Consider the following 26,954-nt stretch of genomic DNA (forward strand, 5'->3'; position numbering starts at 1 on the left):
TAGTGACATTGTCTTCCTGGTTGTTCCATAAACTAGACACTTCACCTCAGTTCCAAATAACATTCTCTTGGCCTAGATTCTTGGCCTCCCTACCTTCTTTTAAGATCTAATAAAAATCTGCTAGAAACCCTTCCCAATCCCTTTTCATTCTAGTGCCTTTCCTTTATAGATTATTTTCTATTTATCTTGTGTAATGTCCATACTAGCTCTCTGGAGGATCTCTGGACAAGCCTTGGTCTTAGGTGGAGGAGTGATGAAGGCAGGAGAGTCACCAGGAGGCTCTCTGTTTCTGTCTCCATCTTCTATATCTTCTCTGTGTCTCTGTATGACTCTGAGTCTGAGGCCGAGATTGAGCTCAAGCTTGAGCTTTCTTCTTCACTCTTCTCAACTCTTAAATACCTCAGTCTGAGTACATCATTACATCACACTAAGTATATGCCAACATTATATCAAACTAGAATGATTATATCACTATATCACTAAGTAAATATGAACTAGAGAACCATTATCTCATCAATCACATTGAGTAAACACCCTGCTATAAGTATCCTTGCTTCAAGTATACCTTTCCCAGAGTTCCCCCACTATCTGCTGTTCTCTACAATCCTGTATATAACTTTGTTGTTATTGTCATTCAAGCATGTCTGATTCTTCATGACCCCATTTGGGGTTTTTCTGGCAAAGAAATTCTAGTGGCTTGCCATTTACTAATCCAGCTCATTTTATAGATTTGATAACAGACAAACAAAGCTAAGTGGCTTGCCCAAGTTCACACAGCTAGTAAATACCTGAGGCCAGATGTGAACTCAGGCTTTCCTTACTCCAGGTCTGTCCCTCTATCCACTGTACTACCTGTACACAGCCTGTGCCCTTGCAACTTTCCCTATCAAAATTTAGATATATTGTGGGTCAGCATAAGAAATGGGAATTTTGGGGGGTTTTATGAGAGCAGCAGATGACATACAAAGGCCTGCAGATGACCAAAAAAGTTTAGAAACTCAGAAATGCATAAGATATGTGGATAGTGTGTATATATATATACATATATATATATGTATATATATGTATATAATATTAACCTATCATGTCTTTTAATACTATAATAATTCAGATAATTCAGATTCCTCTGGTGTGAAGGGAAGGGCTAAGAATTTTATGCAGATTTTTCGGAAGGGGAAAATCGAACTACACTCCTAATTTTTATGATCTGGAAGGTTCATGAAATTAATTATATCATAAAATTATAATTGTTTGCATGTTGTCTATTTGTTAGATTGAGAATTCTTTGAAGGTAGGGATTATCTTTTGTCTCTTTTTGAATTCTCATTGCTTAGCATAGTGCCTGGCCCATGGTAGGAACTTAATAAATATTTATTGAATTGAATTGAACTCAATGACATCTCCTTCTATCCCTGTGCCTATGCCTAGAATGCACTTGCTCCTCATCTCTACCATTAAGGACCTTTATTTTCTAACAAAATCTAATTTTAAAACACAAACTGTGTCTGTTTCAAAGTATAATGTTTAAAATGTTGTATTAAGAGAAGATAATTAAAATAAGATAATTGACAGACATCCTATCATACTACTTTAGAGGAACAAGAATTAGGTACATGCCGTATTAGATAAACGCAGGTCAAATGTAATCAGAAAGTTAGTGTTTAAAATAACATTCTTTAATTATTTTATACCATAGAGATGTGTTGACTGATCTCACAACTTTTTAGACAGGATACTAACATATTAGTATATAAATGGAAAGGAGGCAAAGACCTCTTATTCACCTTTACATAAGCATTTTTCCCCTCCAATTTTGAATGTCTATAATTGTTAGAAAATTTCCCTTTAGTTAACTGTCTAAACCTATATCCATTTAACATCAACTATCAAATTCACTAATCACCAAACAAATAAATAAACATTGCAAGAAATAAAAACAAAAAATTCTTCTATCACACAATATTCTTGAAAAGTATAATCTTGTAAAGATGTTTTTGTAACTTGTTTCCTACTGTATAAAAACAAGGAAAATAAAACTACTACTTTGGAATGGTATGAAGAATAATTTAATTGCCAATCACTGGAGCCTTTAACATAAAGGCATAGCAATGTTACCATAGTCCTGTTACAAGTACTCATTAAAAAATTATAAACACATAACTAGAAGAAGAAAGATTTTTTTCACTAGTGGTTCAAATTAATTTGAGGACTTTAACCAAACATATCCATTTAATGTTCTGTTTGGCAAATAATATGTGATCTTTATTATTAATATTAAACATAATATTTTATATTAATGGCAAGTTATCCTTCAAAACATTGGAGTACAACTATTAGTTAAGAAGACTTTGAGAAATCTGTCTTTGCACAACTGATTTGATATTTAAAACAGGTATTATAATTCTTCACATGTCAAGATTTGACAACTTTCCTCATGAAAAATTTATTCCCTAAACATTTACTCTAGTCTTTGCTTAGCTACAAATTTTTTATTATTTTGCTAACAAATCCTATCTGTATTATTTAGTAAAAAGACTTGACATGTGCCAATTGTCCTATACACTAAACGCATCAGGCAGCTGTGTTTGTTTCCTCCAATCTGATTTAGTCAAACTTAATCTTATTTAATACTCACTGAAGAATAAAAAAAAAAAAAAACTCAACAACAGTAACCTCTCATGAATAGCTGACCTCTCCTACCCTATAATGTTCTCAGGTGCCAGATTCTTTCAGTCTTGAAAATGTTGACTGGTGTGCTATTGTGCTATTAAATTTCTATCCAGCTGAAACAATTGCATCAAGAGGTGTTAATGTTGCAATTAACAATAGTTTTTTGAACTAGAAACCTAGAGCTAATGTGCTTAGATTCATCTGTCACAATTCATCTGCTAAAACATCTTACAGAAATAATGAGCAAACTTAGGATGCAGTATTACTAGTATAGCAATTTACATACACTTGTGAATTTGAGCTCTATTTCCTTCGGTTTATGTTCATTGCTCATATCAAATCAAAATTATTGTTTCAGTACTTCATAAGGATTTACTTGTTACATCTGTTTATTAAATAAGTATCTCTCTTTCTTCCAATACTCTGTCCTCAAGCCATTTTTTTTTTAAAAGAAATGTTTGGAAGAAAGATGCAATATAATTTTTTAAAAAATGAAACGAGTACTAAAACCATCTTTTCTTAGTTTATAAATCTTAGTAAAAAAATGAGAACAAGCACAATTCAATGATATTGTGACTATGGCAAGAAGAAGATCCAGTTGGATGCTATATAGCTAAGACTTGAACAAAAAGTTCCTCTAAATCTGGATATATTATATCTTCAAGTAGGCAAATATAGATGTGATAGATGGAAAACTTCCTAATCATTAAAATTATTTCAAAATTGAGTTTCCTCAGGAGACAGTGAGTGGATTCCCCATCCCTAGAGGTCTTCAATCAAAGGCTGGGTAGTCATTTAGCAAGTATGTGGTAGACAAGGTTCTTGTTCAGAATATGACTTGGATAAGATGGCCTCTTGGTCCCTTCCACTTCTAAAATGGCCTCTGAGGAAACACCCAAAACTCTGATTCTGAGATTATTTTATTTAATATTCAAAATGATCTCATGAGGCAAGTTAAAACAAATTAATAGTCTCTCTCATTTTTCAAATGAAGAAACTGAATGAAGCTCAGGAAATTTGAAGTCTTGTTTTCAGTCACACTGCTTATTAGAGGAAGACTTCTGAATCCACTGTTTTTTTTTTTTTTTTTTTTTTTTACTACCATACTATGTAAATAAGGAGTGTTTTCAACAGAAAATTCAGGTACCAGTTGAGATTTGATACCATTACATAATGTCAGGTAGTTGATGCTGTAGGGGCTACAGTGCTGGATTCTTGCAGCCCAGAATATCAGAATTCAAATTGTCTTTCAGACACTTATTAGTTGTGTGACCTGGAGAGTCACTTAACCTCTTTCAGCCTCAATTTCTTCATTTGTAAACTGGGCATAATAATAGCATCTATATTATAAGATTATAATGAGGAATAAGTGAGATAATATATGTAAAATGTTTTGTGAACCTTATAGCATGATATTAAGTGTCTTCAATTGTAAAAAGTTAAAATTTTAAAAAATGTGTGAGAAATCCTACAAAAATCTGTGATTTCCCTTTAGTATTCCAATATAACAAATATAATTTAATATATCTTTAGGAAATATAGAAAATCTATAGTAGTTGGAATTATTATAGAATCTGATGATTATCAAATGAGGGAATATAAAAACTCTGAAGCAATTCGGTATTTTCAGAGATTTAGTTATTTCAAGGAGGAGGTACTAGAGATAGACAAAAAGGAGAAAATAACCCCACAATGGGTACACAAACATCTATAGAGAAATTTTACAGGTACTTAAATCTCAAATGCCAGTTCTATAATCATAGTCAAAGAACAAATTATTTATCTAGGTATTAGAGGGTATCTTAATCATAAATGGGTTTAACTTTATGCTCTTTAGGAATGTTTTGATAGAGTGTGAAGGACAGCTGTATGGACTTTTGTACTGGGTTGGGCAATTGACAATATATGAGACATTGAATTAGACCACTGGAAGATTTAAGAATATGCAGCTATTCTGGGGGGGGGGGTGCTCTCCCCCTGACTAATGACTTCATACCCCTAGCTGGCCAAAACTAGAAACTGACAACCAGAGCCAGCACAGGTCCAAGCCCTGAAGTTTTTATAAAACTCTTTAGTAAGCATTCTTAAAAGAGACTTGCCACTATCCAGTAATTAAAGTTCCATTGTTTTAACTAATTATGTTCTACCCTCCCCCCACCCCAAGCAGTACAAAGCCTTTTCTCCTTTCCTTTTATCTTTGCTTCAACAAGTAGTAATAGTAATACATATTGCTTATCTCATCACTAACAAGATACAAATGAATAAACAACCACCTTGCTTTTACTCCTTTCCTCTTGTTATTTATACCAGATCCTATTTTTTTCTTTAGAACAAGGGAGAAATTAAGTTTTCTATGGAACTGAAGTTTAAAGCCATTTAAAGAATTCACCTTGCTGTAATTTAAAATATATTAAGTATCTATAAAAACTAGTGGCTAACAATAAGATACTGTATTTGAATGTGGTTTTTAAAAAAATTAGACTTAAAGTCCATAGCACTTTGATCTCTAAAGTACAATCTGTCCTTATTTCCATCTTCTTTACATTTTTTTCCCTCTAGAAATTTAAATCACTTGTGAATTTTCATGGATCCATTTTTTGATCTCTTGAACACCTATCCTTTTTTCATCTTCAGCAGAATTGTTTCTCTCTGTCTCTAGATTTGATTCTTGATAGCTTCCTATTCATCCTGGCCTTACTTCTCTTGTTGAATTTTAGTCCATGAGTTGCTTGTATTTTTGCTAACCTCTTTAAAATCTTTTCTTTTTAAAATTTTATTTTAATAGTTTTTATTTACCAGATATATGCATGAGTAATTTTACAACATTGACAATTGCCAAACCTTTCGTTCTAATTTTTCCCCTCCTTCCCCCCCACAAGATGGTAGATTGACCAATACATGTTAAATATGTTAAAGTATAAATTAAATACAATATATGTATACATGTCCAAACAGCTGTTTTGCTGTACAAAAAGAATCAGACTTTGAAATAGTGTACAATTAGCCTGTGAAGGAAATACAAAATGCCGGCAGACAAAATTAGAGGGATTGGGAATTCTATGTAGTGGTCCATAGCCATCTCCCAGAGTTCTTTTGCTGGGTGTAGCTGGTTCAGTTCATTACTGCTCTATTGGAACTTATTTAGTTCATCTCATTGCTGGAGATGGCCATATCCATCAGAATTGATCATCATATAGTATAAAATCTATTCTTATTATGGGCCAGAACTTGAAACAAGGATTCTTACAAGGTGCTAACTCAGTGCAATTGATAAGACAATGGTTATCTAGTTTAGCATGGTGATTCATAGCTCTCTAGTTCAGTACATGTACTTACTACTTAATATAGTTCTACAAGATTGACACCTATTCTACAAGATTTGCACCTGTGATAATGTAATTATAATAGAGCATATAAGCTGGGACAAACTCAGCCAGATTCATTCATTCCACCATTGTTGCAGCCCTGTCCTCCTTCATTTCTCCACTGAGATCAAGGCCAATCTGAGCCAGAGGCAGACTCAGAAAAGACTTGGAGACAGACTCAGAGAAGACTGGAGGCTGGAACACAAGCTCTGAGACTGAAACAGATTTCAAGACAGAGGCTGTTGTAGTGGTCCTCCTGCCTCCCCCACAGAAACCAAGACACATTCTTGAGGACCTCAAGAAAGTTGGCCCTGGCCCCACGCAAGAAAACTAGACTTTTAAGGAGATAACAAAGAATTTGGACTTTAACACCTGGCTATTCTTGTGGTGATAAATCGGCTAAAATGAAGGCAGGTCCCAAAATCTCCAGAAAACCAACCAGAACACTATATATTATCTTCTAATTTAATGTCCATGGCACATTGTCCCCAAATCTCTTTTCCCCTATTCTTACAAACTCCAAATTGGAATGTTTACTTTTTTCAAGGTTCCTATCACTTCTACCTCAGTAACGATTTCCTCTTTAATGGTGAGACTTAGTTCTAGAATAATTTTTCTTTCTTGTTCTTTTACCTACTTTAAAACTGTTATTGAGGCAAATCAGGACTTTATTAGTTACTTTGGTTTTGGTATAGAGAAAGAATTAAAGCAAATGTTTAGATAATTGAAGTCTCCCATCACTACTGTATCTTGCCTCTTTACTAGATTTATTTTCTGGGATCGTCATTAATTTCCTCTTTTTTGTCTAGGCAGTTTGTAATTTTTATATAGGTATTTATATACTGATGAGGTCAGAGGAGCAATTCCTAGTTCAAAATATAGGGTGCAAGGCACATGTGACAAATTCACAAGGATATTTTTTCAGTCAAAAGGTTCCTTTATTCAAGGAAGATGTCACAGACAAAAATAAATAAGGCAAAATAAGTATAAGAGTGATAAATATGAAATAGATTTGGGAGAGCATAGAGTTAGGAAAAAGTCATTAAAGGAATGAGATGTAAGTAAGCCATTGACTGGCAGGTCAAATCCATAAAGAAGTTTAGCAGACTAATAAGAGTTAGCTATAGTAAGGAAAAAGACACCATTAAAGGGAAGATACTATGAGGAGGGAGAAAGTATTTCATAGTGGGCTTAGCCCCGAAAAGGAGTTCACAAAGATCTTTATTATAAGTACATCTTTTATAGGGGAAATATAACCTGGGGATTCCTCAGAGGAGGAGGGGAAATAGAGGAACAGAGAATATATATTGAGATGTTGAGACTTCCTTGAAGATACTAACCTGGGTTCCTATCATAAGTATGTTAAAGACACTAATCAAGAAAATCTGGACAAATCATGGTTGCCTTAACTATGGTAATACAACAGTCTGGGAAACTAAATTCCCTAGATGAGTGTTTTAGCATTTCATGAAAAAGGAGAGAGAATATCCCATCATATATGACAATGTTGGTACTCTGACTCTATTGACCTATCATCCAAATGCCCTTCACCATGATTTCACCTGTGAAACCTTTCTTTCCTCACATCAACATATTTTAACATTATTAATATTCTTTATCTAGCTCTTTCCTTGCCTTATAATTTTTTCTCTAGCTTTTGAATAAGGTATATCCATTTTGAATTATATTCTAGTTGTGGTGATGTCTGTGATTTTTCTACCTTGAGAATAGTGACTCACTAGAGACTAGGCATTCACATAATAAAAAAAAACCAACCCTACTAATTGAGTTTACTACAAACAGAACTACTTTGTATAGTACTTTTTGCCAAGAACTGCTCTAAGTCCTATGTCAGTATTAACTCATTAAAATTTTTATTACCACATCAAATTTAGCTTTTTGTTAACTATATTTTTTAGATATGTTTGCAGATATCTGAGGCCATGGGCTAAGAATGATTTCTTTATTGGATTTGGTCTCTTGTAAACTATATATCTCCCTTTCTATGCCTTGTACATTTAAGCCACTATATATGGTATCTTTCTTGGTTGATAATGGACATGGGTAATTTTTTACCTTTTCCTTTCCCTTTCTTAATAGAATTGGAGAAAATCACAAAACTGTGCTAACTGGGTCTATGACAAATTTATGTTATATAATTTTAACTAGAACTCACTGCGGCAAGACAGTCTTTTATATCTCTCTAATTGATTAGATGGAAGAGGAAATGGCAAACCACTCCAGTCAAGAAAATCCCAAATAGGGTCATGAAGAATTGGACGTGACTAAAACAACTGAACAGCAAATTGTTTAGATATCTCACTCTCCACAGTTGTTGTTCTAAACCTTTTTTTTTTTTTTTTTTTTTTCCTTATGGGCCTCTCAGCTCAATACTTGACTTCAAACTTCCCTGAAAAAAAAAAAAATTGCTTTTACAGAAGTTCCCTTCCTTCTCAATTCAACTTTCTCAAACACCTTTGCCCTCTGTATTTTTTTATCTTGGATGAAGAACTTGTTCTTTTCTTTGCTGAGGCCAATCACTCAACTTGTACTTTGGATCTAATACTTTCCTGTCTTCTCTAACAGATTCTTCCAACTATCACGTAATATTCAATTTCTCTCTATCTACTGGCTCTTTTTCTGCTGCTTACAAATACACTCATGTCTTTCATTCTTTAATAATCCTTATTGATATGCCCATCCCTGATATGCATTTCCCTTCACAGCTAAAGTGATTGAAAAAGCTGTGCGTCCTAATTGCATTCACCTCCCTCCTCTCACATGTTTGTGGACATTTGTGATATGACTTCTGCCCTCATTGAGTTGTCCTCTCCAAAATACCAGCCATCTCTTTATTCAGACCTAATGACATTTTCCTTTTTCTTTTCTTTGCCCCCGCCCTGAGGCAATTGGGGTAAGTGACTTGCCCAGGGTCTCACAGCTAGGAAGTATTAAGTGTCTGAGATCAGATTTGAACTCAGGTCCTCCTAATTTCAGGGGTGGTGCTCTATCCATTGCACCACCCAGTTGCCCTGTAATGACTTTTTCTTAATCCTTATCCTTTTGATGTTACATGATTTGACATTGTTTATCACTTTCCCTTCCTATGTATATTCTCCTATCTAGGCTTTCATGACATTGTTCTCTCCTCTTATCTGTCTCTTTCTTTTGGTCTCCTTTCCTGGATCTGAATGCAAGATCTTTTTCTTTGACCTCCAATATCTTTATTGTATCACACTCTACCACTGCCTTGCAATATGGTTATTTGCATACTTGTCTTATTTTACCATTAAAATGTAAATTCCTTCAAGACCAAGACCATGACTTATTTATTGTTGTGTTCCCACCAGTACTTTATACATTGTATGAACTCAACATGGATTTGTTGAATTAAACTGAGACATAATGTCCCATTAGCACTGATGGGGATGAATGCTTGTGTGCAGACTTAGGCATGCTGATTTGGAGACAATTTAAAGCTATAAACACACCAAAAGTAATAATATCTTGTATATTTATGCATCATTATCTTTAAATATACTTTTTGTCTTTATTCTCAACATAATGGAAAAATGACTTAGAATTTGCATAATTGTGTCATTGGAAAAAGTTGTTGGGATATGGGACTTCTAAAGTCAACAAGGGAGACAAAAGTGGATTTGATCAGCATTTGTAGTACATTTGTTTTGAAATGTGCAATTGAATGAACATTATGCTATTTCATGAGTTTAAATTGTTTTAATGTTGTCACTAAAATGGCATATAATTAATACATGCAAGTAATATATAAAAATTCCTCGAGTGCCATAAAGTTCTCCTATTCCTGCTGTTATATTTATTTATAGCAATATGTGGTGCTTAATGTTCTCTGATTTTAAAAGCATTTTATAGACATTTGCCACTTGCACTTTCTCTTGGGGGAAAGCACTAATCTTACACCTCAATTTAATAAGGCAGATTGTCAAAGCATTTAGAAGTAAATATCAAAGTTGTTCTCTATTTACCAAAGGATTTAAGCTATTCTTGAAAATTTATGGGCAAACATGCTTGTAGTTGAATGGTATAATTTAAAAGGAAGAAACTTGTTGTTCTCAGCCTAATATATACCATCTTTTTTTTTTTTCTTCACAGTTTATAATCAAATAGTGTGTGAATTCAAACTGTCTCTAAACTGATGTAAGTTTAGAAACAGTTGTAAAGCTTTAATGAGGATATGGACTTCAGTTCTATACTTCTTTGTCTATTTTATATGGGGAAGAGGAATATTTTGATATGGAGATAGGGGATGACTCCCATCAGAATACATCCACATTAACACAGATGAGGACAGACTCTTTGATAGCATGTTGGTAAAATCTTAAATATTTTTTCCTAGGAAGAATGGAGGATGATTTCAAACTTACAAGGCTCGTATTTGACTTTCATCATATTTAATTATTTCTCTGAAAGACTGTATATTTATATATTTTTTGTTTGTCTATAGATACAAAGCTGATTCATATAGAAGTCAAAAGGTTTTGTTCATTCAATAAATGGTAATTTGTCATACACCCTTCCCCTACAATGGAGTATTTGGGCATTTGGGGGTAAGGCAGAAATACTAATACTTATGATGCCATGGAATAGAACCTTTTTTCCTTCTTAAGAAAACCATTCAGCCTTTTTTTCTCTTCTTCAATTGCTGGTCCATAGAATATAGGACCCCATAGTAATAGTTCAGGGAAAAGCATTCCTTTTTCCTGAGGGACCAAAAAAATTCTGTCCTGCTACTTATTACGAAAATGATATGCTTCTTAGAAACTAGGGCACCTTGTAGGAGGACAGCAAAATTCCCATTAGTATCAATGAATGTATTAATTTGCCTTCAATTATAAAAATCATTTTGAGGATAAAAGGTCCGTGATACATTCAAATTTTTCATAGACAAAGAAGTAAGTAATAACATATTGCCATCTTGGACCATACATATAGAGCCACTTCTTTTTTTTTGTATTTAAATTTGCTTGTCCCAATTAACTAAATTTGCAGTTATTTTGTTAAAATTGGGATGCAAACAAAGCAGTACATGGCATTGGAATGTAGCAAGTACACTGACCTGGAATTCAGGAGATGTGGGTTGTAATGTGGACTGATATTTCCATGCTTTTTGGCAAGTTATTTTTTTTAATTAAAGCTTTGTATTTTCAAAATATATACATGGATAATTTTCAACAATCACACTTACAAAACCTTATGTTATAATTTTCCCCTTCCTTCCTTCCTCCTTTTCTTCCCTCCCCTAGCTGGCAAGTAATCTAATACATGCTAAACATGTACTGTTTTTCTATACACATTTCTGCAATTATCATGCTGCATAAGAAAAATCAGATCAAAAAGGAAAAAAAATGAAAAAGAAAACAAAATGCAAGGAAACAACAACAAAAAGAGTGAAAAATTTTTGTTGTGGTCCACATTTAGTTTCCACTGTCCTCTCTGTGGATATAAATGGCTTTCTTTATCATAATACCAATGGAACTGGTCTGAATTATCTCACTGTTGACAAGAGTCATGTCTATCAGAATTGCTCATTATATAATCTTGCTTTTGCCACGTATAATGTTCTCCTGGTTCTGCTCATTTCACTTAGCATCAGTTCATGTAAGTCTCTCTACATCTCTGAAATCATCCTGCTGATCATTTCTTATAGAACAATAATATTCCATAACTTTCATATACCATAACTTATTTAGCTATTCTCCAACTGATGCTTTTTCATTTCAGTTTTCATTTTCTTCTTTGGCAAGTTATTGTTAAACTGTGTAACATTGAGAATGACAGAGTAACAGGATTTTAGAATTGAAAGGCACATTGGACATTTCTAAGTTCCCTCATTAGTAAATGGGGATAGTACTTGTACAATATATTTTATATGGTCATTTTGAAGGGAGCACATTGTAGACCTTAAAGCACTATACATGTGTGAGAACGTTTTTATTGTATTTCTCCACATCATACAGTTTATTTCCATATGCAAAATGAATTCATACTTTAACATATCCAACAAGTTGTAATCTAGCCTGTGCTTGAAGATCTCCCACAAGGAAGAACCTAATACCTTTCAGGGTAGCCCATTCTGTTTGTGCACAACTAATTATTAACAGGTTTTCCCTGACATTAAACCAAAATTGACACCTCTGTAGCTTATATCTGTTGCTCCTGATTCTATATTGTGAGGCTAAGCAAAATGTTTCATCTCATATGGAGCCAAGATCATTAAGGAAAGACAGAGATTCCCGTGAACTCTCCATAAAATATTTCCAAAAAATTTAAAATAATGTCCTAAAACAAATTCTGGAGTAGTAAAACCCACTAAAAGACAATAATTTTCTAACTCAAGACAACTTAGAAGGTCAGCAGGAAAGGTTTCTTACACAGGGGTAAGAGTGGAGAATAGTCTAGTGTAGATCAAGCCCCAACAAATCATCAGTAGGCCTTGGAGGTGACTCAATCAGTGACAGCAGTGATGATTTCCAGACTTCTTAGTTCATAGACAGTAAGGGAGGGAGAAGACAATAAGGAAATAAGGAGCTTATAGGAGATCCTATGTTGGCACTGAAGGCAGCACTCTGTTGCATTGTTTGTACTTGCATCTGGATTTCAGTCAAGGATGAGGAGCAGCATTGGCACATCAGAACTTGCAGTTTAAGGGAAATGCCATGATTTCATAGCAGAAAAGAATACTTATGGTCATTCAGAGAGTAGAGCACAGACCAGGAATATAGTAAACACACCTGTCCCTAGATCACCTTGGAAGAACTAAAAACTTATAAGTTCCCAGAATTATCTCTGAAAACATTTGTACAAAAACTCTGAAGTTTAAGACAGTTCTTTCTCCACTCTTGAAGAAGAATTCCACTTTAGCAGAGGGTTAAAAGCCAAAGGAGCTGGAAAATAGCAAACAATAGAAAAAATATTTTGACTTTAGAGAGTTACCATGTAGACAAGGAAGATCAAAACACAAACTCAGAAAAAGAAACAAAATCAAAACTGCTGTATTCAAAGCCTCAAAGAAAAGCATGAATTGATTTCATGAAAAAAAAAATAGATTACTAAAGGAGGCAAAAAATATTGAAGAAAATAATACCTTTAGAAAACAGAATAGGCCAAATGGTAAAAGAGGAAAAAAATATAAATAAAGAGAATAATTAATGTCTTAAAAAGCAGAATTGACCAAATGGAAAAAGTGGTATAAAAATTCACTGAGGAAGAGAATTTCCCAAAAAGTACTCAAATGGAAAAGGAGATATGAAAGTTCACTGAAGAAAATAATTTCTTAAAAAATAAAATTGAGAAAGTGGATGCTAATGACTTTATGAGATATCAAGAAATAATCAAAATCAAAAAAATGAAAAAATAGAAGAAAATATGAATTATTTCATTAGAAAAGCAATTGACCTGAAAAATAGATCTAGGAAAGATAATTTTAAAATTCTTGAGCTATCTAAAAGCTATGATAAAAGTATAGACATAAAATATTATGTCTTAAAATATTAAGAAATTATCAAAGAAAACTTCTCTGATATTTTAGCACTAGTAGGTAGAATAGAAATTGAAAGAATCCTCCAATCACTTACTGAAAGAGATCCCCAAATGAAAACCCCCAAGGATATTATAGACAAATCCCAAGGTCAAGGAGAAGATATTGTAAATAGCCAGAAAGAAATAAAATATTCTGGAGTCAGGATAATGCAAATTTTTTATTTTAATATTTGTTTTTTTTTTTTACAAAACTTTTATGCATAAGTAATTTTTCAGCATTGACAAATGCAGAATCTTTTGTTCCAACTTTTCCCCTCCTTCCTCTCACCCCTTTCCCCAGATGGCAGTTTGACCAATACATGTTAAATATGTTGAATTTTAAGTTAAATACAATATATGTATACATGTCCAAACAGTTATTTTGCTGTACAAAAAGAATCGGATTTTGAAACAGTGTACGATTGTTATTGTTAGCCTATGAAAGAAATCAAAAATGCAGGCGGACAAAAATGGAGGGATTGTGAATTCTATGTAGTAGTTCATAGTCAACTCCCAGAGTTCTTTTGCTGGGTGTAGCTGGTTCAGTTCATTACTGCTCTATTGGAACTGATTTGGTTCATCTCATTATTGAAGAGGGCCTCGTCCATCAGAATTGATCATCATATAGTATTGTTGTTGAAGTATATAATGATCTCCTGGTCCTGCTCATTTCACTCAGCAGCAGTTCATGTATTACTCCAGGCCTTTCTGAAATCATCCTGCTGGTCATTTCTTACAGAACAATAATATTCCATTGTATTCATATACCACAATTGGTATATGAATTCTCCAATTGATGGGCATCCACTCAGTTTCCAGTTTCTGGCCACTACAAAGAGGGCTGTCACAAATGTTCTTGCACATACAGGTCCCTTTCCCTTTTTTAAAATCTCTTTGGGATACAAACCCAGTAGTAACACTGCTGGATCAAAGGGTGTGCACAGTTTGATAACTCTTTGAGTATAATTCCAAATTGCTCTCCAGAATGGCTGGATGTATTCCCAATTCCACCAACAATGTATCAGTGTTCCAATTTTCCCACATCCCCTCCAACATTCTGCATTATCTTTTCCTGTCATTCTAGCCAATCTGACAGTGTGTAGTGGTATCTCAGAGTTGTCTTAATTTGCATTTCTCTGATTAATAATGACTTGGAGCATCTTTTCATATGGCTAGAAATAGTTTCAATTTCTTTGTGTGAGAATTGTCTGTTCATATCCTTTGACCATTTATCAATTGGAGAATGGCTTGAACTATATTATAAATTAGAGTCAATTCTCTATACATTTTGGAGATAAAGCCTTTATCAGAACCTTTTACTGTAAAAATGTTTTCCCAGTTTATTGCTTCCCTTCTAATCTTGTTTGCAGATAATGCAAAATTTAGCAATTTCTACATTAAAGGATCAGAAGGCTTGACAAAAGAGGTGGGATTGCAACCAAAAATCATCTATTGAGGAAATTAGCCTAATTTTTCAGGCCGAAAATGGATATTCATTGAAATAGAGGACTTTCAAGCTTTCCTGATGAAAAAACTAGAGCTAAATAGAAAACTTGACTTTCAAATATAAGATTCAAGAGAACCATAAAAAAGTAAACAGGAAAGAGAAATCATTAAGGCTTTCTTTAATAAGGTTAAACTGTTACATGAGAAAATGAAACTCACATCTTAAAATCTTTTTAATTATTAGGGCAGTTAGAAGGTGTATACACAGAGGGTATGAATTTAACATGATCAGGTGATTATTTTAAAAAATTAAGAAGTGAGAAAGAAGGAGATAGCGAGTAGAATGGGGCAAATTATCTAACATAAAGGAGACACAAAAGAGTTTTACATTGGAGGAGAACATGTCAATGTTATGCTCATTGGAATTGGCTCAAAGAGGGAATAATATTTATTCTCAGTGGAATGTAGAAATTTGTTCTAGCCTACAGGAAGACAGGAGGGGGAAAAGGATAAGATAAGGTGGGGGGGGGGAGGGAGAGAAGTGAGAGAACATTAGGTAAGGTAACAGTCAGAAGCAAAATATTTTTGAGAATACCCGAGGTGAAAGAAAAGAGAAAGCAAGTAGTATAAACAGAGAAAATAGGTTCAAGAAAAATACATTGTAATCATAACTGTGAAAATTTGTTTTAGCAAGCTTTTCTGATGACATCATTTCTCAACTATATTGAGAATTGAGTCAAATTTGTAAAAAAAAAAAAAAGATTTCTCAATTGATAAATGGTAAAAAGAATATGAGCAGGCAGGTTTCAAATAAAGTAATCAAAGCTTCTAAAGTTTTATGGAAAAATACTCTTAATCACTATTGATTAGAGAAATGCAAATTAAAAGATCTCTGAAATATTGCCACATATCTATCAGATTGGCTAATATGACAGAAAAAGAAAATGGCAAATGTTAGAGGGGGAATAGGAAAATAGAGACACTATAGCACTGTTGGTGAAGTTGTATTCTGATTCAACCATTCTGTTGAACAATTTGACATTATATTCAAAGGATTTTAAAACCATTTATATCCATTGACCAAGCAATACCACTCCTAGATGTATATTCCAAAGAAAGAGATAAAAAACAAAAACAGAAAAGGACCTCTAAGTACAAAAATATTTATACCTGCCCTCTTAGTGATGGCAAAGAATTGGAAATTAAGGGGACGTCCCCATCAACTGGGGAGTAATTGAACAAGTTGTTGTATTCTGATGGAATGCTATTGTATTATAAGAAATGATAAGCAGCATACCCTTAGAAAAGCTTGAAAAGACATATAAATAGATATGAAATTAATAGAACTATGAGAACACTGTGTACAGTAATAGCAATATTTCATGGTGATAAACTGCAAATGATTTTGCTATTCTTGGCAATACAAAGAGCCAATACAATTAAGAGAGATTTATGAACAAAAACAGGTCATGAATGAGGTTCCTAAGAAAAAAGCACCAGGATTCAGATAAATTTACAAGGAAATTCTATCAAATAACAAATTCTAATATTTAGTAAATTATTTGTAATAATAGTTAAAATTAATCTTATCAAACTACTTTTATAAAACAAATATGATATTGATATCTAAACTAAGAAGAATACAGAGAAAAATATAGACCAATTTTATCAATTAATATGGTTGTAAAAATCCTAGAAAAAATAGTAGCTAGACGATTATGACAATATATAACAAAGATTATACATTGTGACTGAGTGGGATTCATACCAGGAATACAAGAATGGTTTGACATAGGGAAAATTATTAACACTATTGATTATATCAATAACAAAAGTTTAAAAAAATCATATGATTATATTAATAGGTATGGAATAAACTTTTGATAAAGTACAGCACTTATTTGTATTAAAACACTTGAAAGTATAGGTATAAATGGATGTTCCCTAAAATTGATAAAAATCATTTATCCAAAATCATCAGCAAGCATTATTTATAATGGGGTTAAGTTTGTTAGGTGATTAAATAGTGTAAAGCTTTTACAATAAAATCAGGTATGAAACAAGGATGTCCATTGTTACCAATATTATTTAATATTTTATTGTAAATAATAGCAGTTAGCAGTAAAGGAAGTAAAAAAGATATTTATCATATATGTAACTGTATGAAGAGATAGTAAGAAATATTCAATTTAGTAAACTCAGTAATATAAAATATTTCAAGGTACTCCTGGCAAAAGAAATTTAGAACCTATAAAAATTATAAAAACATTTTGAATGCAAAGAAAATTAGATTGGAGAAATATTATTCATGGGAAGCAGAGCCAATATAATAAAATATAGTTTTACTTAAGCTAATTAATATATTTGATTCTATCTCAATTAAATTACCAAAAATATTTTACTGAATTAGAAATAATAATCACAGAATTGATTTGCAATAACAAAGTCAAAAATATCAAAGGAACTAATGAAAAAAATTTAAAAGGAGGTTTAGCAATAACAGAACTTAAAATATATTATAAGGCAGTAATTTTCAAAATTATTTGATATTGGATAAGAAATAGAAAGTAGATTAATGGAACAGAGTAAACATGCAATTTACAGCAGCAAGTATAACCACCTTGTATTTGGCAAATGGAAAGACATGATTTGGGCATGAGTTCATTATTTGATTAAAATTATTGAGAAAACTGGAAAACAGCAAGGGAGAAACGGGGAATAGAGCAATATTTTGTACCATTTACCAAGATAAGATCAAATGGATAATGACCTAGATATAAAGAGTGCTATTATTAAAAAAATTGGAGGATGTGGAATATACTACTTATCAGACTTATGGATAAACACCTTAAGAATAATAAAAAAAAGAAAAATTAGAGTGAATATAAAATGAGTAATTTAGATTACATTAAATCAAAAGGTTTTTTCCTTTATTTATCTTAGATTTATTTATTTTTTTTTTTGTTTGTGCTTTATTTCAAAACATACCTAACGTGGAAATATATTTGCATGACTGCACATGTGTAACCTATATCAAATTGCTTGACTTGTCAGTAAGGTGTGGAGAGAAGTGAGGGAGACAACTTAGCACTCAAAAAAAAGTCAAAAGATATTTTTTACATGTAATTGGAGAAGCAATAATATAGTGTTTTTTTTAAAGAGCATTTCACCTGTATTCTATGTGATAGTTTTTTGAATTTTTGAAGATAATTGTTACATCCCCCCATGTCTTTCTTTTTTCAGGTTAAACATCCCCTCATTCCTTCAATTCCTTGCTTTCTTCTGTTTGCTTTCCATATTTTCCAGATTCAATATCATTCTTAAACTATGGCACTCCAAATGCTCAGTCTGAGTTTAGAATTCAGGCATTTCCAAATTCATGTAATTCTGTTTGCCTTTATAACATATCTTTCTCTATTTTCCACAGGAGTTGAATCAAATATTAAGTGCTTGTCAGCTGCTTTGCTGAAGTCTAGACAAACTATGATCCCTGGTAGTACTTGTTAAAAATGCTGACATTAACTTCTTTGCCAAATTTCTTTCTAGTTAAAAATGCTTATATTAACTTCTTTGCCAAATTTCTTTCTACTATTTCCAGAATTTTTTGTTGAATAAGGGATCCTTCCTCAAGTAACTTATATTCTTGGACTTGTGAAGCATTGTTTATTAAATTAATTTGTTTCTTATTCTTTCTTATCTGGTTTGTTCACATCTATGTTTCTATTTTTTAACAAGTGCCAAAGGTTTTCATGATTATTCAGTATAATATATTTTGACGTCTAAGAACACTATTCCCTTTTGAGTACTACTTTTTTCCATTATTTCTCTGAAGATCATTGCCCTTTTATTTATGTAAATGAATTTTACTATCATTTTATATTGTTCCACAAAGTATCTCTTGACAGTTTCATTAGTAAAACAGTAAATCTATAAATTTATTTAAGAAATATCATAATTGGGGCAGCTCAGTGGCACAGTGGATAGAGTACCAACCCTGAAGTCAGGAGGGCCTGAGTTTAAATGTGACCTCAGACACTTAACACTTCCTAGCTGTGTGACCCTGGGCAAGTCACTTACCCCCAATTTATATTTATTTGTTATTTGACATGACCCAAACAAGAGTGATGAATACCATTCAAATTAATTATCTTTATTTTGGTAAAAAAAAATGTTTAATTGCATCTATATGCTTTGGGTATTTAGATTCACTCTATTTTATTCATTTAGTAGTTATGCTTATTTAGTATTTATTTATTATACATTGAAAATTGCATGAAAATTCTCAAAACTGCTAATTACATTGTCCTCAGCACTACTTAATCTAGTCTTATTAAAATAATGTGCTTTGACGGTTTCATTATCTTTAGGAACTTTGAGTTGAATGAAGAAGATCAATGGATTTACCAGATAATTGTAGATCAGTATCCAAAAGATATTCAGGGAAGAAGAACTTTATATTTGGATATGTTACAGAGATATTTACCTCACAAATCTAGGCATGATCTGGTGAGTTCTATTTTGAGTACTAAGAAGTTTGTTTATTAAAGAAAAATGATATATTCAACACAAAAATCTTGTGGAAATAATTTAATTTATAGAGGCTAAAGAAGGTAAAAATTTGAAATATGGCCACCATTGTACAGTTTTATCTAATCATTATTATCATTCCTCTTGATGAATTATCAACACCTTTATAAGGAAATTTGTTTGTATAGAATGCATTTTTCTATCTAAGCTAGACAAAAAGCAATGATAAATACAAAGCATCTAATTTCATTGGCAGAAACAGGCTTCTGTTCTGTTGCAGGTTTATAGATAAATTATTTTTTTTTATCCTTAGTCCTTGTTTAATAGGTTTTTATCAGTAAACACTTAATATCAGGAAATAAATACATATGTTATATTTCTTTTTTTTTTTTTTTAATCTTTGGACTTTTAAGCTAAGTTTCTGAAGAAGTTATTCAGCTTTATTGGGCTTTCTATTCAGAAGTCTGGAGTAAAAAAATGATCAAATACATTGATGTTATTTTAATTATCTCATCCATTTTATCTCACTACCACATCTTTGTCTTGGATTCTCTTTGTCTCTATCTCTGTTCCTCCCTAAAGCCTTCCCTTTCTCCCTTTCTTCTCCTCCCCTTCCCTCATCATTTAACTTTATTTTAAAATTAATTTTATAATTATAACATTTTTTGACAGTACATATGCATAGGTACTTTTTTACAACATTATCCCTTATACTCCCTTCTGTTCTGAATTTTTCCCCTCCTTCCCTCCACTCCCTCCCCTAGATGGCAGACATTCCCATATATATTAAATATGTTATAGTATATTCTAGGTACAATATATATGTGCAGAACCGAATTTTGTTATTCTTATTGTTGTTGTAAAGGAAGAATTGGATTTGGAAGGTAAAAATAATCTGGGGAGAAAAACAAAAAAATGCTAACAGTTTACACTCATTTCCCAGTGTTCCTTCTCTGGGTATAGCTGATTCTGTCCATCATTGATCAGTTGGAATTGGATTAGCTCTTCTCTATGTTGAAGATATCCATTGAAGATATCCACTTCCATCAGAATGCATCCTCATATGGTATTGTGAAGTGTACAACAATCTCCTGGTTCTGCTCATTTCACTCAGCATCAGTTCATTTAAGTCTCTCCAAGCCTCATCCTGCTGGTCATTTCTTACAGAACAATAATATTCCATAACATTCATATACCATAATTTATCCAACCATTCTCCTATTGATGGGCATCCGTTCATTTTCCAGTTTCTAGCCACTTCAAAAAGGGCTGCCACAAACATTTGGCACATACAGGTCCCTTTCTCTTCTTTAGTTATTTCCTTGGGATATAAGCCCAATAGTAGCACTGCTGGATCAAAGGGTATGCACAGTTTGATAACTTTTGGGGCATAATTCCAGATTGCTCTCCAGAATGGTTGGATTCTTTCACAACTCCACCAACAATGCATCAGTGTCCCAGTTTTCCCACATCCCCTCCAACATTCATCATTATTTGTTCCTGTCATCTTAGCCAATCTGACAGGTGTGTAATGATATCTCAGAGTTGTCTTAATTTGCATTTCTCTGATCAATAGTGATTTGGAACACTCTTTCATATGAGTGGAAATAGTTTTAATTTCATCATCTGAAAATTGTCTGTTCATATCCTTTGACAATTTATCAATTGGAGAATGGCTTGATTTCTTATAAATTTAGAGTCAATTCTCTGTATGTTTTGGAGATGAGGCCTTTATCAGAACCTTTAATTGTAAAAATGTTTTCCCAATTTGTTACTTCCCTTCTAATCTTGTTTGCATTAGTTTTGCTTGTACAAAAGCTTCTTAATTTGATGTAATCAAACTTTTCTATTTTGTGATCAATAATGATTTCTAGTTCTCCTTTGGTCACAAATTCCTTCCTCCTCCACAAGTCTGAGAGTTAAACTATCCTATGTTCCTCTAATTTATTTATGATCTCATTCTTTATGCCTAAATCATGGACCCATTTTGTCTTATCTTAGTATGTGCTGTTAAGTGTGGATCCATGCCTAGTTTCTGCCATACTAATTTCCAGTTTTCCCAGCAGTTTTTGTCAAATAATGAATTCTTATCCCAAAAGTTGGGATCTTTGGGTTTGTCAAACACTAGATTGTTATTTTTATTCACTCTCTTGTCCTGTGAACCTAACTTATTCCTCTGATCAACTAGTCTATTTCTTAGCCAATACCAAATGGTTTTGGTGACTATTGCTTCATAATATAGTTCTAGATCAGGTACAGCTAGGCCACCTTCATTTGATTTTTTTTTCATTACTTCCCTTGAAATTCTCAACCTTTTGTTCTTCCATATGAAATTTGTTGTTATTTTTTCTAGGTCATTAAAATAGTTTCTTGGGAGTCTGATTGGTATAGCACTAAATAAATAGATTAGTTTAGGGATTATTATCATCTTGATTATGTGAGCACCACTTGCTTTTCACAGCCCTCCCTTTTTTTTTTTTTTTTTTTAGTATCCCTCCCCCATCTTAAAGTTCCTCCCCTTATTTTACCCCTTTTTCCTCACAATTTCTGTATTCCCTTCCCCTTAGCTTACTCCTTCCCTCCTACTTTTCAATGAAGTGGAAGAAGTTTCACCATAAATCGAATATGTCTATTGATACACACTATGTTCATCCCCCCTCCTTTCTTTCTCTCAGATATAATAGGTTTCTAGGACAAATTATACATGTGTTCATATCTTTATGGCAGAAGTATAGTTCTCAAGATTTATTTTTACCTTTTTAGAAATCTCTTGAGTTCTGTATTTGAAGATCAAACATTTTGCGTAGATCTGGTTTTTTCCATTGAGAATAGATGGAATGCATTTATTTCATTAAATGTCCATCTTTTTTCCTGGAAAAGGATGCTCATTTTTGCTGGGTAAGTTATTCTTGGCTGCATACCAAGTTCTTTAGCCTTTTGGAATATCATATTCCAGGCCCTTCATTTCTTTAATGTGGATGCTGCTAGAGCCTGCGATATCTTTATTGTGACTCCTCCATATCTGAATTGCTTTTTTCTACCGCTTCCTGTAATGTTCTGTTGTCTCCAGAGACTGTTGATTGCTCTCTGGGAGGAGATCTGCTGTGTCAACTCAAATCTCTCGGACAGACTCTTCTTCCTGTAGAGAGCTCTTGTCTCCAGACAGTTGCTGCCAACTCTGGTCTAGAGTAGTGACTTCTTCTTCCTCAGGAGAGCCATCTCAAGTCTGGCCCATCTCTGGAGTGCTGCCCTCTTTTATCCTTCCAGAGAATGGGCATGGGATAATGCAAGGGCTTCTGGGAAAAATTACTTCAACCAATGAACTTGCTCCTCCTAAGCATGCAAGCTCCTCCACAGGAGTTCAAAGGGGTTAAACTCCCAGTAAAGGCCAGAACTAGAGAATTGTCAAGTACTGACTTAGCACTTACTAAGAGCCTAATATCTCATTATCTCATTAGCACTTAGTAAGAACTTAACAGCTTCCAATATTTTTTCCTTTGTCTGATGGTTCTTGAACTTGGCCACAATATTTTTTTGGCGTTTTGGTTTTAGGGCCCTTTACAGTAGGTGATTGATGAATTTTTTCAATATCTATTTTACCCTCTATTTCTAAAACATCTGGGTAGTTCTCTTTGATAATTTCCTGGAAAATAGTGTTCAGGCTCTTTTTTCCTCACATTTTTCAGGGAATCTGATTATTCTCAAATTGTCTCTCCTGGACCCATTTTCCAGGTCTGTTGTCTTTCTAATATGGTACTTGACATTCTTTTCAATTGTTTCATTTTTTTCATTTTGTTTCACTACTTCTTGGTTTCTCCTTGAGTCATTCATTTCTACTTGTTCAAGTCTAATTTTCAATGATGTATTTTCTTCACTCACTTTTTTATGTCTTTTTTGTGATTGTCCAATTGAGTTTTTAAGTGAGTTTTTTCTTTCTATGGAATTTTTTCCCATTTCATCCATTTTATTTTTTAGAGAGCTGTTTTCTTTTTTCAACTCATTAATTTTATTTCTCAATGATTTGTTTTTTTTAATGTTATGTTTATTGTTATGTTATGTTATATTTTAATGTTATTTTAATTATCTCATCCATTTTATCTTACTACCACATCTTTGTCTTGTATTCTCTTTGTCTCTGTCTCTGTTCCTCCCTAAAGCCTTCCCTTTTTCCCTTTCTTCTCCTCTCCTTCCCTCACCACTTAACTTTAGAAGACTATAAATTCCTTAAATTCAGAGGCTATGTGTAATTTGTTTTTATCCTTCCTCCAGCTCTGCATTAGGTGTGATGATTACTTCATAAATATTTTGAATGGAAAAGATTATATATTAAATGTTTGGATTTATAGATATCATAGGCTAATAAGAGCTTTATTAATATTAAATGCTTATTCTTTTAGAAAAATTTTGTTTTTCTAACTTTTGTATCTGGTTGTTTGTATGTGATGTTTCCTCCCCATAACAGATTAATTCATATTTTCTAGTTAGTTTCTTTCTGGTTTTTCTATTTATCTAATATTAACTATGTATTCTATTTAAGTTTTAGGTATTTTATCATTCTTTTCAGAATCATATCTGCTTCCTTTCAAAATGTTTGGCAGGTGCTAAAGAATCCTATTTGAGGTTTTGTGATTAAAACTAACAAGTTAACAGAACAGTTGGATTTTAATATTCAAAATTAAAAATATAAATTCATATCAGAATGCTTTTTTTTAAAGTGAACTACAATATGCCCATTGTATACTTAGTCACCAAGAAATGAAATATTTGTTTTAAGGCCTCTTTTCTCTTCTCTGTTTGCTCATCAACTTTTAGACCTTGCTCATGTGGTTAGATAAATAGCTAAAAATCAGTAGGCCCAGCCTAGGCTGGCAAAAGAAGCAAAGAATTTGCTTGGCTATTTAGATATTTTGAGGCAAAATCAGTTCTTATCTAAAATGTTCAGGGAAAGAGCTGTACAACTGGGATTATCTTGCTTATTGAAAATGTTGTGAATGATTGTTTTGTCTCCATCTTTTATTGGGAAAACTCTGATAAGTGCTTATAATATGCATAAACATATTATGCAAACTGACTAAATTTAAGGAAACATGATTATTTGTCTTCACATAAAGCTGTGATTTTTTCTTTAATTTTTCATTGGTTCATTTTGTATAAACACTGTAGTCATTTACCAGTTTTACCTGGTATATACCAGTATTTGCCATTTCCCTCCCCAACCTTTCTCCATCAATAACTCATTGTAACAGAGAAGAAGATTTTGGCGTTTGTCTTCCCCATCAGAATTTGATTTTAAGACAAAAATTGCTTTCTACTCTTAAGAAAAGCTTTATATTTCCCTTGACTTTTCCTATCAACATAATTTGAGCAAAAATGACTTGTCAAGTATAACATTTTTTCATAATTACAAAATGTTAATATTTAGCAAATTCCTTTTTAGGTTACACATGAGAAATATTGGAACCAATATTGTTTAACCAAGGACCAGAAAAGAATTTTCTTATTAAATTGGGCTAAAGATAAGAAAGACTTTATACAAAAAGCTATAACAACTGTTGCTGAAGCACATACTGCTTATGAAATGGAGACCATTTTGGCCCATGACAGAAAAAAGCAACTGGAACTCTGTGCTGATCTGAAAGAAAAGGTATAAAAGCTATCTTCTAAGTAGTTCTTTGAATAAATATTTGTTTAATTAAAGCTCTTTATTTTCAAATATGTGCATGAATAATTTTCGACATTCACCTTTGCAAAACCTTGTGTTCCACATTTTTTCCTTCCTTTCCACCCACCTTTTCCCCTAGTTGGAAAGTAATCCAATACAGTTCTTCTATACAAATTTCCACAATTATCATGCTACACAAGAAAAATGAGATCAAAAAGGGAAAAAAATGAGAAAGAAAACAAAATGCAAGGAAACAACAACAAAAAGAGTGAAAATTCTTTGTTGTGGTCCATATTCAATTCCTACTGTCCTCCTCTCTTTGGGTACAGATGGCTTTCTTCATCACAAGACCAATGGAACTGGCCTGAATCATCTCATTGTTGACAAGAGCCATGTCCATCAGAATTTATCATTTTATAATATTGCTATTGCTGTGAATAATGCTCTTCTGGTTTTGCTCATTTCACTTAGCATCAGTTCATATAGGTCTCTACAGGCCTCTCTGAAATCATCCTGCTGGTTATTTCTTATAGAATAATAATATTACATAGCATTCATATACAATAACTTATTCAGCCATTCAGTAACTGATTGAATAGCCATTTTCTTTGTTTGTAACCAACCATAAAATTAATTTCTTTAAGAACTAAGAGCAAATAGCAAGAAAGATGTGTTATAGATATAGATGGGAAGATATAGATGTTAACCAATTATTTAAATTCCTTCAATGTTCATTATTAAAATTCAGAAATCCACTGAAGTCAGTCAGGATGCCCCCAGACTGTAATGTAATTTGGAGGCACTCATAGAAAGGTAAAAAAATAAGCAGGTAAATGTTCCTGACTTTGGAGACCAAGATCTCCAGCTGAAATATAGGAAGTACTCATTCTTGTCATGAATTCCTCACATTATATATTTTTGAAATGTGTTCTAAGAGTCTATATTATTGAAAAATAAACAAATATAATGCCCGGATGATTCGCCACAGATATCCATATGCTCTTCTTTCTTTAATATCATTCTAGAGGAAATCTCTGTACTTTTCATTGTTATAGCAGTTTTGGTGTGATTTACTTCACTATCACTGTAGAAAAATCTGGTTACAGGTAATCTTTTCTGTTCCATTCAACCATGGAGGCTGAAAAAAGGCTTAGTGATATTTTCAAAGCATCCACTTTGGGAATTTTCCTGTTTCTAACAGGTGTGCTTACAATATGATATATATTCCATATTATATCATAATCAAAAGACTAAGAGAGCTAACCACATTTATTTGAATTATTTATCATCTATTATGGCATAATAATTTTCCATCACATTCATATGTTCTAGTAATTACCAAATTGTAAGGCACACATTTTCTTTCAATTTTTATTATTACAATGGAGGTATGTGGATTGTTTTGTTTTTTGGTACATATGGGTTTTAGTATCATTATGCTCCTTTGAGTCTAAACCCAATAGTAGGATCTCTGGGTCAAAAGAGATTCCAAATTATTTTCTAGAAATGCTGAACCAATTCACAGGTCAATCAGTAATTAATTAACAAAGAGGTGTGTGTGTATGTGTGTGTGTGTGTATTTCTTTATCCTTGGAAGATTTACTCATTGGAAGAATGTCTCACATTACTATTTATTTCAATCAGTTCCCTTTTTATCCTTTGGATATAAAAGCTTTATCATTTTTAGCATCTATTACAGTTCTTAAATATAATAAAAATTTTATGAA

The 26,954-nt window shown here is 32.6% G+C and overlaps 1 protein-coding gene across 9 annotated transcripts in view; it reads left to right on the forward strand.

The window, feature by feature from the left end:
- CCDC148 (coiled-coil domain containing 148) overlaps positions 1–26,954 on the forward strand; it is a 333,489-nt gene that overhangs the window by 147,679 nt on the left and 158,856 nt on the right. For all 9 annotated transcript variants that reach the window (XM_074303395.1, XM_074303399.1, XM_074303396.1 and 6 more), the window contains 2 exons: positions 19,406–19,544; positions 25,003–25,209. In XM_074303395.1, the coding sequence (XP_074159496.1) occupies positions 19,406–19,544; positions 25,003–25,209 (346 nt within the window). The remainder of the gene's footprint in view (positions 1–19,405; positions 19,545–25,002; positions 25,210–26,954) is intronic.

The sequence above is a fragment of the Sminthopsis crassicaudata genome, chromosome 3 (assembly GCF_048593235.1).
Source record: "Sminthopsis crassicaudata isolate SCR6 chromosome 3, ASM4859323v1, whole genome shotgun sequence".
NCBI classification, from domain to species: domain Eukaryota; kingdom Metazoa; phylum Chordata; class Mammalia; order Dasyuromorphia; family Dasyuridae; genus Sminthopsis; species Sminthopsis crassicaudata.